The 16,665-nt window shown below is 32.5% G+C and overlaps 1 protein-coding gene across 2 annotated transcripts in view; it reads right to left on the bottom strand.

Moving 5' to 3' along the window:
• The window catches only part of LOC143252726 (kazrin-like), a 75,118-nt gene continuing 58,453 nt past the window's right edge, over positions 1–16,665 (bottom strand). For both annotated transcript variants that reach the window (XM_076505308.1, XM_076505317.1), the window contains exons 11-18: positions 15,705–15,817; positions 14,640–14,874; positions 14,148–14,249; positions 6,561–6,727; positions 5,454–5,601; positions 3,818–3,844; positions 2,855–2,887; positions 1–1,968 (exon numbers count right to left, since the gene is read on the bottom strand). In XM_076505308.1, coding sequence (XP_076361423.1) covers positions 2,873–2,887; positions 3,818–3,844; positions 5,454–5,601; positions 6,561–6,727; positions 14,148–14,249; positions 14,640–14,874; positions 15,705–15,817 — 807 coding nt within the window. In that variant the 3' untranslated portion in view covers positions 1–1,968; positions 2,855–2,872. The remainder of the gene's footprint in view (positions 1,969–2,854; positions 2,888–3,817; positions 3,845–5,453; positions 5,602–6,560; positions 6,728–14,147; positions 14,250–14,639; positions 14,875–15,704; positions 15,818–16,665) is intronic.

Raw genomic sequence — 16,665 nt, 5'->3', positions numbered from 1 at the left:
ATTCCTTCAATAATATACAGAATTTTTTTAATTTACAAAACAATAAATCAATCAACTAAAGTTTCAAAAATTAGAAGAATTCGGTACGAAGTTCAGAAACACATTTATACCGGTTTTTAACAATACATTATTCACACTAACACATGTGGCGTAGAATAATGTTTACTCTGTGCAATAAATAACCTACAAGCTCTAAATAACTAATTTTATTTATGTTTAAAATTAAATGTGAATAAACAAGATGGACATTCATTACCATTAATTACGAACAAGGATCGAAGAAAGAGTTAAATATCATGACAACCTATTCATTATCATCTAGTAATTATAATCTGTCGTGCCTCATCAGAAAACGTAATGTTTATGTATAGATTTAAAGGATTTGTTCTCAATAACCGGACCAAAAATTGCATCGCTGCAATGTGCCAATTAAAAATAAAAAACAAATCAAAACATAATCATGTAACATTACTGAAAATATTTATTTTTTTCTAATTATTTTTATTTTCTTCTCTTATAAAACTTTTGATAAAGTTCTCCGAAAAACCAAAAATAAATGTAGACGTCAGTGATCAGAAGATCATGAAAGTTAGCGTTTGTTCGAGATACTTTATTAACTTTGTGAAAGAGTAACACAGCGTTTCTTGGGTTACGGAGGCAGCAGTTTTTCTCATAAAGATTTTATATCCTGTTCAAACCCGTCGGTCGCTGATTGTAACTTATATTTATTTGTGATTACTATCCGTATTTTTTCAAAATATCCTCTCAGGTAACCTACTTAAATGTTTAGCTACAAAACCGTTTATTGGAAGAATGTTTTGTAATTTGTTTAGACTTAACGGAATTCAAATTAAAAACTTTACTTGCATCACTTCATAAAGATACTTTTGATTGGCTAACATATCAGGGTTGAATTTATAGGAATTTAAAGATTCTATACATTGTAACTCCCTCTGAAATGAAAGTGTTAATTTGTTTTTGGACGGGTAGGATAGTCATAAAATGTGACTTGATCCGAGAGAAGTATCTATGACCACGTGACACCAGGGGGTGGAGTGGGGTGGCGTGTTAATGGTGAAAAGCAATATGAATATTAAATAAATTCTGATACAGTGTGATAACATTTGCAAGAAAAAATGCTGGAATTTTCTGTTAGAAAAAATTATGTAGATGTTCAACATTTTAAAACAAACCATACTATTTCCCATAACGGCCATTTTGACTATTTTTATATCTTTATAAGTTTCTCTCATTGTGGCATTTTTCTAAACTTATGTAGAATTCAATCAACATTTGTTTGAATATTCTCTTAAGTTGATACTTAAAGTATGTATTTACAGTTTTTACAGTTATATTAAACTTTTAAATAAAAATACAATGAATGTGTCTTATTCCAAAAATTAAAAATATATAAAAATTGTAAAAGTAGCTTACTTTATAAACAAATTAATTAAGTTTCAACCGCGTTTGAATTGGTTAAGAAAACGAGTTTCTAAACCAAACAGTACAGGTTTCAACCAGCATGTTTCAACATAGGTATGACAGTAACCAAAATTTGAATAACTATAGCTTTTTAAAGTTGATTCGATCTTGCATCTTTAATGTGTTGTACTTTTTACCCCAGAGAACGAAGCTAATAACATTGACCATTCACTTCTCGAGTGTAATATCTCATGACAGTTTTTCGCTATATTTTATCCAATAACTATAGACAAGAAACAAAGACTTTTAGTTACATTTTATAAAGTCGGCTTTAAAGTCACAATAGCTTAACGAATAATGGCGAAGTAAGTAGGCAAGCATTTCTCAAACAAGAAACAGGCGTGTGAGAACAAAAATTCAGACCCTTGACGTAAAGATAAAGCCGTCATCTTGGCTCCAATGTATCGATGGATAAAGAAGTGGGCGCTATTGATTTTTCACATGCTTCTTTCAGAGCTTTCAGAATAGAAACCACGTCCAAGACCACTAAACATATAATTTTTAAAACATATTATTAGCCGAAACAATAAACATAAGCAAAATTAAACTCTATTGCGTGATCATAAGTATCAAAAATACGGGTGTCAGTACCAGCAAACACTAGTGTCAGTCTAGTGGTATGAATAGGATGACAAAATAAAGTATCAGTTTAGCTCCATCTATACACTGTCACAAAAACTAATATCAATCCAGAGTTATTTGTATAATGATACAGTGGCAAGTCTGAAGGCTTATAACGCTAGTAAACGGGTTTCGATACCTGTGGTGAACAAGCACATGCATTCCATTGTGTTGTTTTGCGCTTCGCTACAAACCAACAAAACTGTACACTGTCACAAAAATTACTATCTCTCCAGTGATATTACTATAGTGTTAACATTAATCTCAGTACGATAAAAAAAATAGTGTCAATCCAGTACTATCTACAACTTTTATACGAGTTTAGTTTCTATTCAGTGATATGAATGCAATGCCGACAAAATTTAATATCAATCCAACGATATCTTCTCAATGTCACTGAAAATTAGAAGATGTGTATATTCCAAATCCGGCTAACAATTAAAATGAAGAGATGATAAACTAAACAAAGGAAAATTAAGAAATTTCACAAGAACACGAGTAGTTATTTGATAACAAACGTTACTGGTTAGTTATAAGCTAAAATATATTCAAAACACTCTTTCGTAGTATATATAATACACAGCTATAAAGTGGTCTATACGCTCAACTTTAAAATATGCGTTTAATTTCAATAAAACTTTCACCATTAAATAGTACATTAGATACGTTTGAATGTTACTAAACTTGTAAGTTGTGTAACAAAAACCGACAAGAAATGTACTTAGGAACTTAGGCCTAATCATTTACTTACTTTCAGATTGAAGTCGTCCTAGGTTATGCTAAGCTATGGCAGACAATATAAGGATTAGTACCAAATCAGTCATTATAAATTAACATATTCATATTATGTTTTGATGTAAAGCATAATTTTAAATTGAATATCATCATAAAGAAGTGTAGTAGTTACCAAAATAAATAAGTAAATACCAAGAAATCTAATTATAAGTTATTTAATAATTAAAAAAAAACTCTTAAAGATAGTCATTTTAGGATTCATATTTTAACTCCTTATTTTAAATCTTCATGCTATGTCACAAGTACACAACTGACACATGAAACTTGACTGACCGCGACCAAGTGTTTATTGTAGAGGACTTTAGTGATGAGGTTTCGTGATTTGAGTTCCGCTACCACTGAGAAATCACGCGTCATATTTTGAGATTGTGTTTGTGTTATAAGAGTGACGGTAAAATCTCATTATTCGGTCTAACAATAATATTACAAGTTTATTGTAGGTGGCGTTGGCGTTAATTAGCTGTCTTCACTCTAGTCTAGTCTATCTCTTAAAAATTAGGACGGCAAATGCAGCTAGTCTTGGTGTTGCTTTACCCGAAATCCAGCAAAACAGACAAATACATGAACTTCAATTGTAATAGAACAAATTAAAATACAAATTGCAATTATAATCCTTTACCATACGGTGGTACTGTTAAAACAGTTGCAATTTATAAATATTTTTCGTACAGTCGATTTTGATATAACCACATACATCTCATAGCTAAAGTTTCGGGAGTGGTTTATTAGTCCTCAAGAAACTTACACAATTTTTGGCAATTTATTGTTTTAACGTTATTTAAGAAGATCCGTTTTAATACAAACAATTAATCAAACTTTTCTGCTTATGATGACGTTTTATAATCAAGGAAAATTCATCACTTAGCAATTAACAGTTTGACTCAAATGGTCTAGATTCTTATGTTCGTATTCAACATACCTGTGAAGTTTTCCAGGAATTCGAATACTAAAGAAAAAACACATTGGTGTGTATATTTAATCATTGTTTAGTGTGATATAAATACAAATATTTGTCATAAAATTAATATAAGTGGTCATGATATGATAGCAATGACAACTTAGTAAGACAATATCTACGCACACATACATATATATGCGTGTGTGTTTGTACGTATATGTTAATGGAAATCAATATGGAGACATACAGGAGATAAACATAAAGAAATCACAATAATAAAGTAATGGCAAATAGATGAAGTTATTAATAGTACAAAATACTGTGAAGGGAAATAAAAACGAAAAGCGAATAAGATATAAAATACACTTGTATTTGTATATGGGCCATCTGCTATACACATAGAATTGTACCTTGTTTTTTTTTTATGCTGCCACAGAGTTTATCAATGTACAATTGTGGAATATTTTTCCAACTGTCTTAAGCTAGTCCCTTAACTCAACCAAGTTGTTTGGTCATGTTTTAACCTTCTAGATTTCTAGATTGATTATGTTTGAACTCTGTGCAGGACTAGTCATGGTGTAAGTGTTCCATCGAACTCGTTACCATGAAAATGTCTTTTTATCACATATATTGTATGCTAAGAGATGAATCTCTGCCTGATGGGTTATATTCCTTAGAGAACGAAATGATGTATCAAAATCTAAATGTACTTGTCACTATTCAGGATTAAGAGTTACCAGTTTTGTGTGGATCATCGGAAACGTTGACTGAGATGTGTACTGATACCCTACCCTACTTCACTAGAGATTTTTTACATTCAACAAACAGTCGTTTATTGTTGCTGAACAATTTGATCTGGAAATTATCTGTAAAGAGCATACGTTTTTAATTGTTCACTGTTTGTGGTCCAATGTTCTAATCAAGTCGTTTAAGTTACTCATCTCTTCTCAGTAATGGTCTTCGACCAGTTACGTATCCATTGAGACCGCTTTTTTGCAAACGTGTATTTTACTGTGTCTAGAGGTAACATTCACATCTGTATACCTTATTGTGTCCAGAAGTAAGATTTACATCTGTATACCTTATTGTGTCCAGAAGTAACATTCACATCTGTATACCTTATTGTGTCCAGAAGTAAGATTTACATCTGTATACCTTATTGTGTCCAGAAGTAACATTCACATCTGTATACCTTATTGTGTCCAGAAGTAACATTCACATCTGTATACCTTATTGTGTCCAGAAGTAAGATTTACATCTGTATACCTTATTGTGTCCAGAAGTAACATTCACATCTGTATACCTTATTGTGTCCAGAAGTAACATTCACACTCCTATCTTCAACAAGATCGTTCCTAAGATCCGTACTTGATCGTTGTTTCTTTCATAAAGAACACACCCAAAAATATTTAACATCATTTTTGGAATTTCACACTTACACAGCTGATCTTATGAACTCTCATGTTGATCAAAAACTTCTTTTCCTTAAAATGTTATTAATTAGCTCACTTTCACAAAAAAACAAAAGAACTTACGAAATATTGTATTGCACATTAATGTAATAAATAAATACAATTCAAAACTCAATGTGAAAACAAACTTAAAGTACACGAGTACAATACGGTGTTATTACATTTTCTCAGTTTTTACCTCTTACCTTGGTATTAACTTGTTCAGTATTAACTTTCTCTAAGGCCTGTGTACTAATCAAGTTACGTCCAATGGACGCATGCTTAGACGACGAACTAAAGTTTTTTCTGTTACCTCTACGGGTAGTCACGAATTCTTCTGCTTCTAAAGATAACCTGAGGGGTAAAAAACAACATATAAATTCATCATATAATACAAATAACTTTACTAACTTAATGGTGTCGATAGAAGACAATGAAAACCCGTATAATATATTTTTCTTCTGATTTTCTAGTAACTTTCTCCGTTGCTGACTATATACAGACTTGCGAAGAAATAATCGGAACAAACTCATTTTCCAGACAAATGCGCAGGACCTTAAGAATTAGGGTAGGCAGCCTACAGTCACTCTACTAATAAATTATGAGTTTATAAATATTTATAAATAAAAATTTGATGTAAAGTAAATAAATGTATATAAAGCAGTCAAGATAATTTATTATACTCTTTGTTTTCAAATCACTTATATCTTTGAAAATCCAAATTTTTAATGAACAGAGTTCAGATTACAACCTTATGAACCAGATGAATTTTTTCAAGAGTTATCTCTTGGTTGCTTTTATGTTCTTTATAAATTTTTAAACTAAGGTGTTACGTAACAGCTTGTCAGAAAAAAATGGCGCTTTTAAAAGCTAAAGCTTATTGTGAATGGCTAAATATATATTTATTCTTAATTTTGGTAAACTCGATATAGTTACAATCATAGAATAATAGGGTTCTCCACAATTATAGGTAAAGAATGAATAGGATCCCACGGTTCTCCATAATTTTGAGAGACGGGTTACTAGTTCACCGCTTTTATAACTGAACAATAAACAGTATTGCATACTTGCCCTCAGTTACAATTGAAGAATGGACAGAATTACAAGGTTCATCATAGTTATAAATGAAAAATGGACAGAATTACAGGGCTCATCACAATTACAAGAAAAGAATAAATATAATCACTGGGCTTGTCATAACTACAGGTAACGAAGCTATGCAGCTTCATCAGTGTTATACCACCAGTGACATTACTCTCACCAATAAAGTCAATCAAACGATGCCTAATAAGAGACAATCCAAGCCATCTCACCTAGCTGTTCTTATGATGTTTTCAAATTCTGTGGTAAGATGGCGGCGGATGATATTTTTTGAAGCTGGTATTCCTAGCGCTGTGGCCATTGTACCAGCCGTGAAGGAAGGCTCGAAGACCACTAGAGCACCATGGACACCACTATCAACTAAGTTTTCTGTATATTCCTGAATAACAACAAATATTTATTTCTGATGTACCAAGTAATTTAGAAACAGAAAGGAAATATGAGCCACGTTTCTGTTGTTAGTGAAAATAAATTAATATGCTTATTTCGATAACAAATAAAACAAAATGGTTAATTTTGTAATGATAAACAATCGTTTCATTGTTTCACTAATATAACTCCTTATTTGTTAGGCGACATTAAAGAAAGTGTTATCATAACAGCATTTGTACATAATCAGACACTGTTAGATGTTATAATAGCAGTAGTAACACTGTTAAACTTAACCAAACTGTTAAATACTAACTTATGATTACAATATACAACGTTAAAATTATCCAATGTAATAAGTTATCAAAACAACGTTTGGCGTTGTCAACATTAACAATGGCCCGGCATCACCAAATGGTTAAGGTGCTTGAATCGCACTCTGAGGGCCGCGGGTTCGATTTCTCGTCCCACCAAAGTTGCCTGCCCTTTTAGTCGTGGAGGCGTTATAATGTAACGGCCAATACCACTATTTATATGCAAAAACGGCTCATATAAATTTCTCAACTATTCATCACTGAATAAAAAAAAGAGTTGCCTAAAAGTTGGCGGTGAGTGGTGATGACTAGCTGCCTTCTCCCTAGTCTTTCATTGCTAAATTAGGCTACGGCTAGCGCAGATAGCCCTGGAGTAGCTTCCGCAAAATTCAAAACAAACAATAACAAACGTTGTTGTAAGTTGTTATAGCAACAGCTAATGTTTTACAATCGATCAAAATCCTTTTAAGTAATAACGAAAGCTACTGACACAGACTGTTTAAATATAAGTTAGAATAACGGCAGTTAAGCTTATTAATATTGCCATAAAAACCCCATTAAGGTAAAGCTGTTACTATCAATATAAGTCTTGCATGGGATCATAACGTTATTAACATGAACATAAACCTTGTTATGATAAGGTTATTAATATATATATCCAAAAATAACTCTGTGACGATAAACCTTATCATAGTCACCATAGTGAATGCAGAAACCTAAAGGTTTCTATTTAAATTTTCAATAAAATAATACAGAATTAATAAGACAATTAAAAAACCGTAATCATAAATATTTAAAAAAGCAACCACTCGAGGAATATCTTTAAGAAACAAGAATATTTTGATAATGGACATAGTTTTGTAGGATCTGTGTCTTTTTGTTGTTGTGTGCTTTGACTGATATTAAATGTTTCTCATTGTGTGTCACTGTGCTGTTTATTATATATTATTTTCAGTAAACGATACAAAAGGTTTTCTAATGTAGTTCACTTGTTTCTTTTCGAGAAAGGCCACATTGGGTTATTTGCTGTGTCCATCGCGGGTGAATCAAACCCCAGAGTTTAGTGTTGTAAGTCTGATCCACCAGGGAACTCATTACCGTGAATCGAAGCATGTGTGACTGTTTTTGTTACATGCACCTACAGTGATTCAGTGGTAACCTTGATGGCTTATAAAGTTACAATTCAAGAGGTGACATCCTGCAGTGTACACAGAGTAAATAGTTCACTGACAAATTTTATACTTAAATAAACCATCTTTTTCCGATTCCATGTACTCGTAGAAATTTAGATAAAGGTGTTTTTTTTCTGAATTTAAAAAAGAATATTATTAGGGGTCTTCAGGAGCACAAAGAATAAACACAGAAGATGAATTAATAGATTAATAATAAGTGTAGTGGATACAAACCTTCAAGTTTGTTGCCCATAAAGCCTAAAAAAAAAAAAAAAAAGAAGACAAATACTATTATGAAAAAGGGGCTAACATTTCGGGCGGATGCAATATATCTCCGCCACGCAATCCCAACATGACCAGTTGTGACACCAGAAACATCGTAAAGAACACGGAAAACTGTTTATATCACTCTTTATAACATGCAAAAAGGTTTATTTGTTCCAAATCCCATGTAAGTTGGTTGATATATACACACAAGTCAACATACACAGTCCACAAAAAACCCAAAATTGTGTTTTTCTCACTAAAAAAATCAAGCAAAAGATATTCTAAAACTGTCTACATCTGTGTTTGGGACTTACAAAGAGTATCTTTGTACCAGATGCTGTGTGAAGAGGTCAATACAAGATTATGTAATTCACAAAACTCCCTAAAACTATAGGTTTATTTAACATTCTTATCCCCTTAAAATGACCAAAAATGAGCATATTCTAAGTTTGTGTACGTATGTACAAATGTATCTTTGTATCAAATACCACGTTAATTGGGCGAAATATTTGTAAGAAAACCTTAAAATTATGCTTTTTGTAGAATCTTGCCCCCCTGTAATTACCGAAAATAGTCAAATCCATCAATTTTTATGTCAATGTGTTGGTCGCAAAAAAATTATATTATTTCCAACTTTCATCTCTATCACTGTAAATGTGACCGCACAGGAGCTAAAAATACATATTTTAGGATTATTTGATTTTGACTTCATAAAATCCTTGATAAAGGTCTAAATAAAAAAAATATATATATATCTGAGTGTATTGGACCAAGGTATAACCTTATCAAGGTTTTAAGCCAATCTGCCAAGAAATGAAGGAATGGCGGTCGATTGAAAGGCATTTGGGAAAAGACGACGAGTGTGTATGTGTGTGCCACCTGGCCATGCCGGACCAAGTTCGACGCACGTGTACTTTCCTACCCTCTATTGTACAAAAGTTAAGAATCTTTACGGAAACTATTTTTGTACGGTAAAATCTTTAGAGTATAATATGTTTGTGTGTTTTTCTTATAGCAAAGCCATAACGGACTATCTGCTGTGTCTACCGAGGGGAATCGAACTTCTGATTTTAGCGTTGTAAATCCGGAGTCTTACCGGGACGAGCATAATACGATACTTTTTCAGACATTTTTTATACCTACGAAGTGACAATTAAGCTTATCTTATCTTATCTTATCTCCCGTGAGAATAACGTAATAATTTATTTCAAACGTATTTTCACAATTATTTGAAATTAACCGCACCGACAACTTTGTCGTTGTAGTTCAAGAATTCACAAATTAATAATATGGATCCAGTTTTTCGTAGTATGGCAAGGTTAAAATCAGTTTGCTATTTTTGGTTTGTTGCGTGTTACGTCGTATGTCTACCATATCCATACTTATGAATAATTGATTGTCTTATCCAAGTAAACAAGTTTGAGTGAGCGAGATTCTAAACAAAGACAAATAACTTATGTTGAAACTAGTACTGATTTTATTTTTCTTTCAATACTCTTTTCTTTACTTTTAAGTATTTAAGCCTAAACTCTCTTGTTATAAAATTAGAAGCCTGTGAATAAAAGTATGATAAAAATTTTTGGCCATTGTCTTCAAGTTTTGAAATACATAAATATCTTTTTTTTTTTCATTCTTAATGGGCAGGTAGGCCGAAACATGAAAAATTTGTAAACATAAACGAGCATTACAAACTTGTGTTTAGGATGCTCGACTAGTAACCTGAGGGTCGCGGGTTCGAATCCCCGTCACACCAAACATGCTCGCCCTTTCAGCCGCGGGGGCGTTATAATGTGACAATCAATCCCACTATTCGTTGGTAAAAGAGTAGTTTAAGTGTTGGTGGTGGGTGGTGATGACTAGCTGCCTTCCTTCTAGTTGAAACTGCTAAATTAAGGACGGCTAGCACAGGTAGCCTCCGTGTAGCTTTGCGCGAAAATTCAAAAGCAAACAAACAATTTAGTGCTCGAAGTAAAGAGAATATCCATCATTTTGTTGTTGTTTTTCTTCCCAATGTAACACAACAGAAATATTACTGACAAAGTTTTAAACTATATCCTTCAATTTGTAAAATTAGTTTTAAAATATTTTTAGAAATATTTCTTCTAAAATGTATTTGAAAATTAATTGTTTTAATATTTATTTGTTGTTAAGCACTAGACTATTTAATGGTTATCCGCGTTCTGCACAATATGAGTGTCGAAATCCGATGTTTGGCATCAGGAGCCCCAGACTTGCCGCTGAGACAAAGGTGGCTGAAGATGTGTATACTGAAATAACGCTGTCTTTATGGGTGAAGATATCCGACGTATATGGCAACAAACAGAGTGAAACTTAACATTTTCAACTGTTATTTCTGACGTTTTCTTTTATTAAAATAAACAAAACAAAAAACTTAAAAATTTGTTTAAGAATGTGAAGTATTCAGTTAACTGTTTGCAGGCTTGTTTCGTGTTATATTACATTATGAATAAACAGAAATTGTTTTGTTGTTTTTTTACGCTAACACGAACACAGGTGTGGAGCGATAGCTTATAGACAATTCAAAACAAGTTAAGGGATAAACTGAGGTTTGTATAATTAAGCTACGATAAAACATAACAACTGTTAATAATGTAAACTGCGCCCCTCGTTAATATTAAGTAAAACAAGTTATATAAAGTATCTACTATTAGAGACCATGTTCACTAGTAATATGAAATATATACGATCAGAGTTCACGCCTAAAAGTAGTATGAAATATCAAAGATCAGAGTCCATGTCTACGCGTAATATAAAAAGTCTGCAAATGCAAAATTGATATCTTAAACTTAAAAGCTCAATGAATGATCAGAATACATTTACTAATAAGGGGCCTCGGCATGGCCAAGTGTGTTAAGGCGTTCGATTTGTAATCCGAGTGTCGCGAGTTCGAATCCAGCTCGCACCAAACATGCTCGCCCTTTCAGCCGTGGGGGCTTTATAATATTTCGATCAATCCCACTTTTCGTTGGTAAAAGAATAGCCCAAGAGTTGGAGGTGGGTGGTGATGACTAGCTGCCTTCCCTCTAGTCTTACACTGCTAAATTAGAGACGGCGAGTGCAGATAGCCCTCGAGTAGCTTTGCGCGAAATTCCAAAACAACAAACAACTGCTAATAAGGAAAATAATTATCTTGGACACTAATGCAAATTATACATCGATGGTTCCTGGCCTTTTTAGAATGAGTGAATCAACAAACCACCAGGTCTTACGTAATATAGCCCAACCCTATATGAGAGCTGCTTCTCGTTTATTGCATTTAAATCACAGTATGGCATGAAAATTTTAAAATAACTTTTTATTATTATCAATATCATTTTTAAAGAACGATCATACAATATTAGGAAAACAAACAGACAACAAATTTACATAATAATTTGAATTAGTTGTTAACTTTCAATTATAAATACTGGTGTCACCATGGTTGCAGCATCCGACTAGCATCCACTTTTAAACTCAACCTTTCCACCCAGTTAGTGGGATTATACTGTTAGTCTTACAGCATACCCACAGCCACAAAGTGCGTAAGAGGTTTTTTTTTTTGCCACAAAGAGACAAGAACCATAGAACCTAGAAGTCACAGTCTGAGCACGCTAACAACTATGCCATGCCCAGACCATATGACAAATCAGGACCTAGCATTTTTGTTCTTTGCAGTGTAATGAATTAGGTTACACTGATTACTTTGGCTGATTGTTTTAACTGGTTTTTTGTCATCTTGCTTTTCCAGTGTTCTAAATGTAATATTTTGTATTCATTTACCTATCCAACAAAATTTAAGTAATTTTAAATTAACAACAAATACCACATCCGCGTCAAAACATTTTACAATTTGTACAAAACTAAAATAAACAAATCAACAAAAAAGTGACTGATTTGACAAAAGTAATTATTCAAAGGTATAAATATTGGGAAAATGAATTACATTACAAAAATATTCCCAATATTATAAAATGAGGTTAAGCCTAAATGATTTGATACTAATATCTCACAAGTTGTTTACTAAGAGACGTTTGAATTCTGAGAAAAATCTATTCGTACTTAGAGACCGTCAATACCTTTTTCTTCAAAACTGTGTTATATTTAAGCGAAACTAAGTACTTAATAGTTCAATATTTTTACATTGTTTAATACAAATAAACAATACGCATGACTTAGTAGCTTACTTCTGCAAAAATAAAAATAAAAATAACATACTTTGGATTTGTTAAATAAAAATACTGAAGCGAATATATATATATCTTTCTGTACTAGAGCACTAAAATAATCCAGGCAAGAACAAACAGATTTGTCTCGAGACTTCGTCTTAACGATTTCCTGCCAAACAGCTAGACGTTTTGTATTTGATTGTTCACAATCGAGACTGAACTGTTTTATTGAAACGTTCAGTTCGCGTATAGAAAAGTTCAAAAGTATTCTCAACAATAAATTTATAAAAATCACGCGACAACTGCCAGTTCTTGGTTGGGTTTGATTGTAGTATGTCTGTTTCTTTGTTTAGAATTAAGTACAAAAGTACAAAGTGGGCTATCTGTGCTCTGCTCACCACGAATATCGAAACATGGTTTCTAGCGATGCCACTAGTGGTCGCAATATGTCCTGAATCTGGATATGTCATCAATTATTTTATTTTCTTAAACTCCTTGAAGACTCGAATTATGTCTGTTGTAAGTTCCAAATTTCGGATTCCTCTTATTTTCCGATCGTCTCATTCCTTTATATCTTGCCTTTTCTGGTTTGGTTTGTTTTGAATTTCACACAAAGCTACACGAGGATTATCTGCGCTAGCCGTCCTTAATTTAACAGTGTAAGACTAAAGGGGAGGCAGTTAGTCATCACCACCCATCGCCAACTCTTGGGCTACTCTTTTATGAACGAATAGTGAGATTGACTGTCACATTATAGCGCCCCCACGGCTGAAAGGGCAAGTATGTTTGGTATGACGGGGATTCGAACCCCTGATCCTCATATTATGAGTTGTGCACCCTAACCACCTTGCCTTGCCGGGCCTGTCTTTTCTGAACAGTTTGGCAGTACGATATCTAGCTAATTAGTGTTGATGACTTCAAAAACACAGGCAATATCTGAAACTATAATTTAATATTAACATTTAAATTAAAGTTAGATGAAAACACTTTAAATGGAGTGAAGCGGTAAGATTGTAGTTGAAGTTTAATGACAATATTAACTACAGCGTCAAGAAAGAGCTTTACATTAAGTAATACATTTTAGTAGCAAAACGCATTTGACGAGGAAAGCTTCTAATACATTTTCCTAATTATTTTCAAACTAATGACTATAGCTATTACTATTTACTCTGTAGTAATTACCTCAAGAAAGATTAAAATGTTTTAATTGGTCTAGATAAATGAAATTAAAGCTCTTCTTACCAAGTTCTATCCCTAGAATCAGTGTTTGTCTTCCTATTTACCTTTACGCCCACTTCCTTGTTACCCATTTTCTATATAAATATCTCATCTGAGAACTTAAATAACAGAGGAAATGCTCAGTTCGATCGAAGGTCAACAAATGATGCCATGCATTGTGTTCTATACCATTATACCAACAACTATCTTTAAAAGCAACAAACAAGTTGTAAGAGACACACACATATTAGTAGATTGAGTTATTATAATGAACTAATAATGTCTTGACTTACCGCTAAGTCGATGCTTTTCATCCATTTGATGAACCTTTGATTGGTCCACACCAATGGGTCCACATCCATTTGTTCACACTGTGATCTGCGCTGTATTAATAACTGGAAGCGATTTAGGTAAATTAATTAAGAACACTCAGTTTATACGAGTGTGTGTATGACTGTGTGATAATTTTAAGTTGTATATTGAGAATAAAATACCGTTGGAGCAAAAGTTAACAAAACCTGTTGGTATTGTTTTTTCTCAATGAGTAAATATGTCCGTCAAAACGAAACTTCTTACATTTTCCGATTAATTGAGATAGATATCATCAAACACCTTAACCTTACTAGTGATACAAATTTAATTTTATATTGAACAAATAAAATAAACATCAATAACTTAAATAAAAGCACATTATTTATAGTACAAAGCCTTCCGCAAGTTTTATTTTCTGCTGTAAAAATACTGACTTTTACGGAACAGAGAATTCGAGAAGTTTTCCAACAAACCTGTAAGTCAAACCTGAACATCCGAAGTAAATGAATAGCGTGCATGATGCTAACTTGATGAAACTTCCGATTAACCCCTAGATATTTCTCTAGGTCCTTTTTACTCAGAGTGTTCAAAATTCGCCCATCCACCAGTTGCTTAGCGAAATTCTCACTGTACATTGCTAAGCCTAAACTTGGCAGCCAATCTTCTACTACCCATACATGAGTAAGTAGATAGATTTTTGGAAATGAACTGAAATATTAAATAAAATATGTCAAAAATCAGACTGTTGCTTCTATTCAATCCACCCAACGTCAGTCAAGTACCAATTCTTCTCTGATATTTTACTTAAATACACACAAAAAAAAACACAGAATAATGAATAATTAATAATTTTCACAAAGTTTCCTCAGTCTATTCTCACAATACAAACAAAAATATCTTTATTTACCTTTTTTGTCATTAATCTGGTTTTCTTATAATTTATCAGTATACTTTCCAGTTTGTTGGTTTTTACATTGCTTTTTCAGTATATTTTTTCCAGTATGCTAATTTTCTTATGCTTTTTAGTGTATCTTCTATTGTGTTAACTTTCTTATGCTTTATATGTAAAAACGGCTCGTTTACGTAAAAAAAATATAAAAAAATTCTCAACCCAAACGAGCCGTTTTTACATATATATATATTTATTTTATATACAAGTGGGTTTTCTCAACATCACTGATTTTGTATGTTTTGCTAGTATATTTCCAAGTGTGTTATTTTTCTTATCATTTGCCAGTATGTTAGTTTTCTTATGCTTTGTTAGTATATATTCCAGTGTATTAGTTTCTTTACGGTTTATCAATATTAGTTCCAGTGTGGTAGCTTTCTATGGGTTATTAAACTAGATTTACCGTTTGCCAGTAACAGAACCATCGTACTTCAAAAATTAAAAATTCCTTTTCCGTTATACGTTATATTATCAGTCGACACTAATATGTTTTTTATTCTGCTAAACAAGACCACTAAGCAGTATAAACACTTTACAGGAGTCGGCCCATACGTTATCATTGGATGCGGGAAGACATACACGATCTTACCATAAGGACAGATCCCTGTGTTCTTCTATAGCCAGCCTGAGTTTGCGTCGGTGCATTCTATTGGAAATTCCCAATCCAGACTCAAGCTCAGCATTGGTAAGCTCTAATAAAATCTGAAATTACAGAAAAACATACATCTTAATTTGGCGATTCCTAGAATATACACAAAGCAAATAAACGTGTCTGCTTATCTAACGAGCCATAGATATTTTTTTTGTCTTGTTTACATTTATTCTTTGAACAAGTTTTGCAGGAATCTACTGTAAAAATAAAGACTATTATAAAGTTTGAACAGTTTAATTTCGTCACTGGTTTCTAGTTTAATAAAAACAAAAAACAAAAACGGGAAAGTTCAGGCATAATAGTTCAGCATTAATTATAACGGAAGTGTTGATGGGGAACATTAAGTCTCTGTAAGAACACTGTTAAAAGCAATGTCAGTTTTACAGTATATTTTTGTAAGTTGTCTTTAGCTAATATATATATAACATTAATACTAAACATTCAAGTAAAATAAAAATAAAAAAGATGTTATCAGAAAATGTCAGTAAAATATATTATATACTGGGAATAGCATTATTTTAGTTATTAATAAGGTAATTTAAACACTTGGCACTAGTTTATGCGGATGAACACCTTATTGCATATATATGCTTGTTTAGAGTCTGAAAATTGGTAGTTACAATAGACTTAATGGGTGGAAATCATACTAATTAGTTTAGAAAACTGGTTGGGACCCTTTATACTAGTATATTTTTTTTTACTGGGCTACTAATTAATGCTTTACCACCATAATGCAAGTTGGAATACCAACATCAGGAGGTAAGTTTATTTAACTTAATTATCCCCAAGTGGTAATACCTTATTGTTTTTTCTTTTTTTTACTTTGTAGAACAGTCACCCTTCCACAACTGTCTGCAGGCAGTGAAGGGTAAAAATAGATGTGTGACGTTGTGGGTTT

Source organism: Tachypleus tridentatus, chromosome 1 (genome assembly GCF_004210375.1).
Source record: "Tachypleus tridentatus isolate NWPU-2018 chromosome 1, ASM421037v1, whole genome shotgun sequence".
Lineage (NCBI taxonomy): Eukaryota > Metazoa > Arthropoda > Merostomata > Xiphosura > Limulidae > Tachypleus > Tachypleus tridentatus.
Note: the sequence above shows the minus strand (reverse complement) of the source record. Positions and strands in the feature narration are given on the sequence as shown.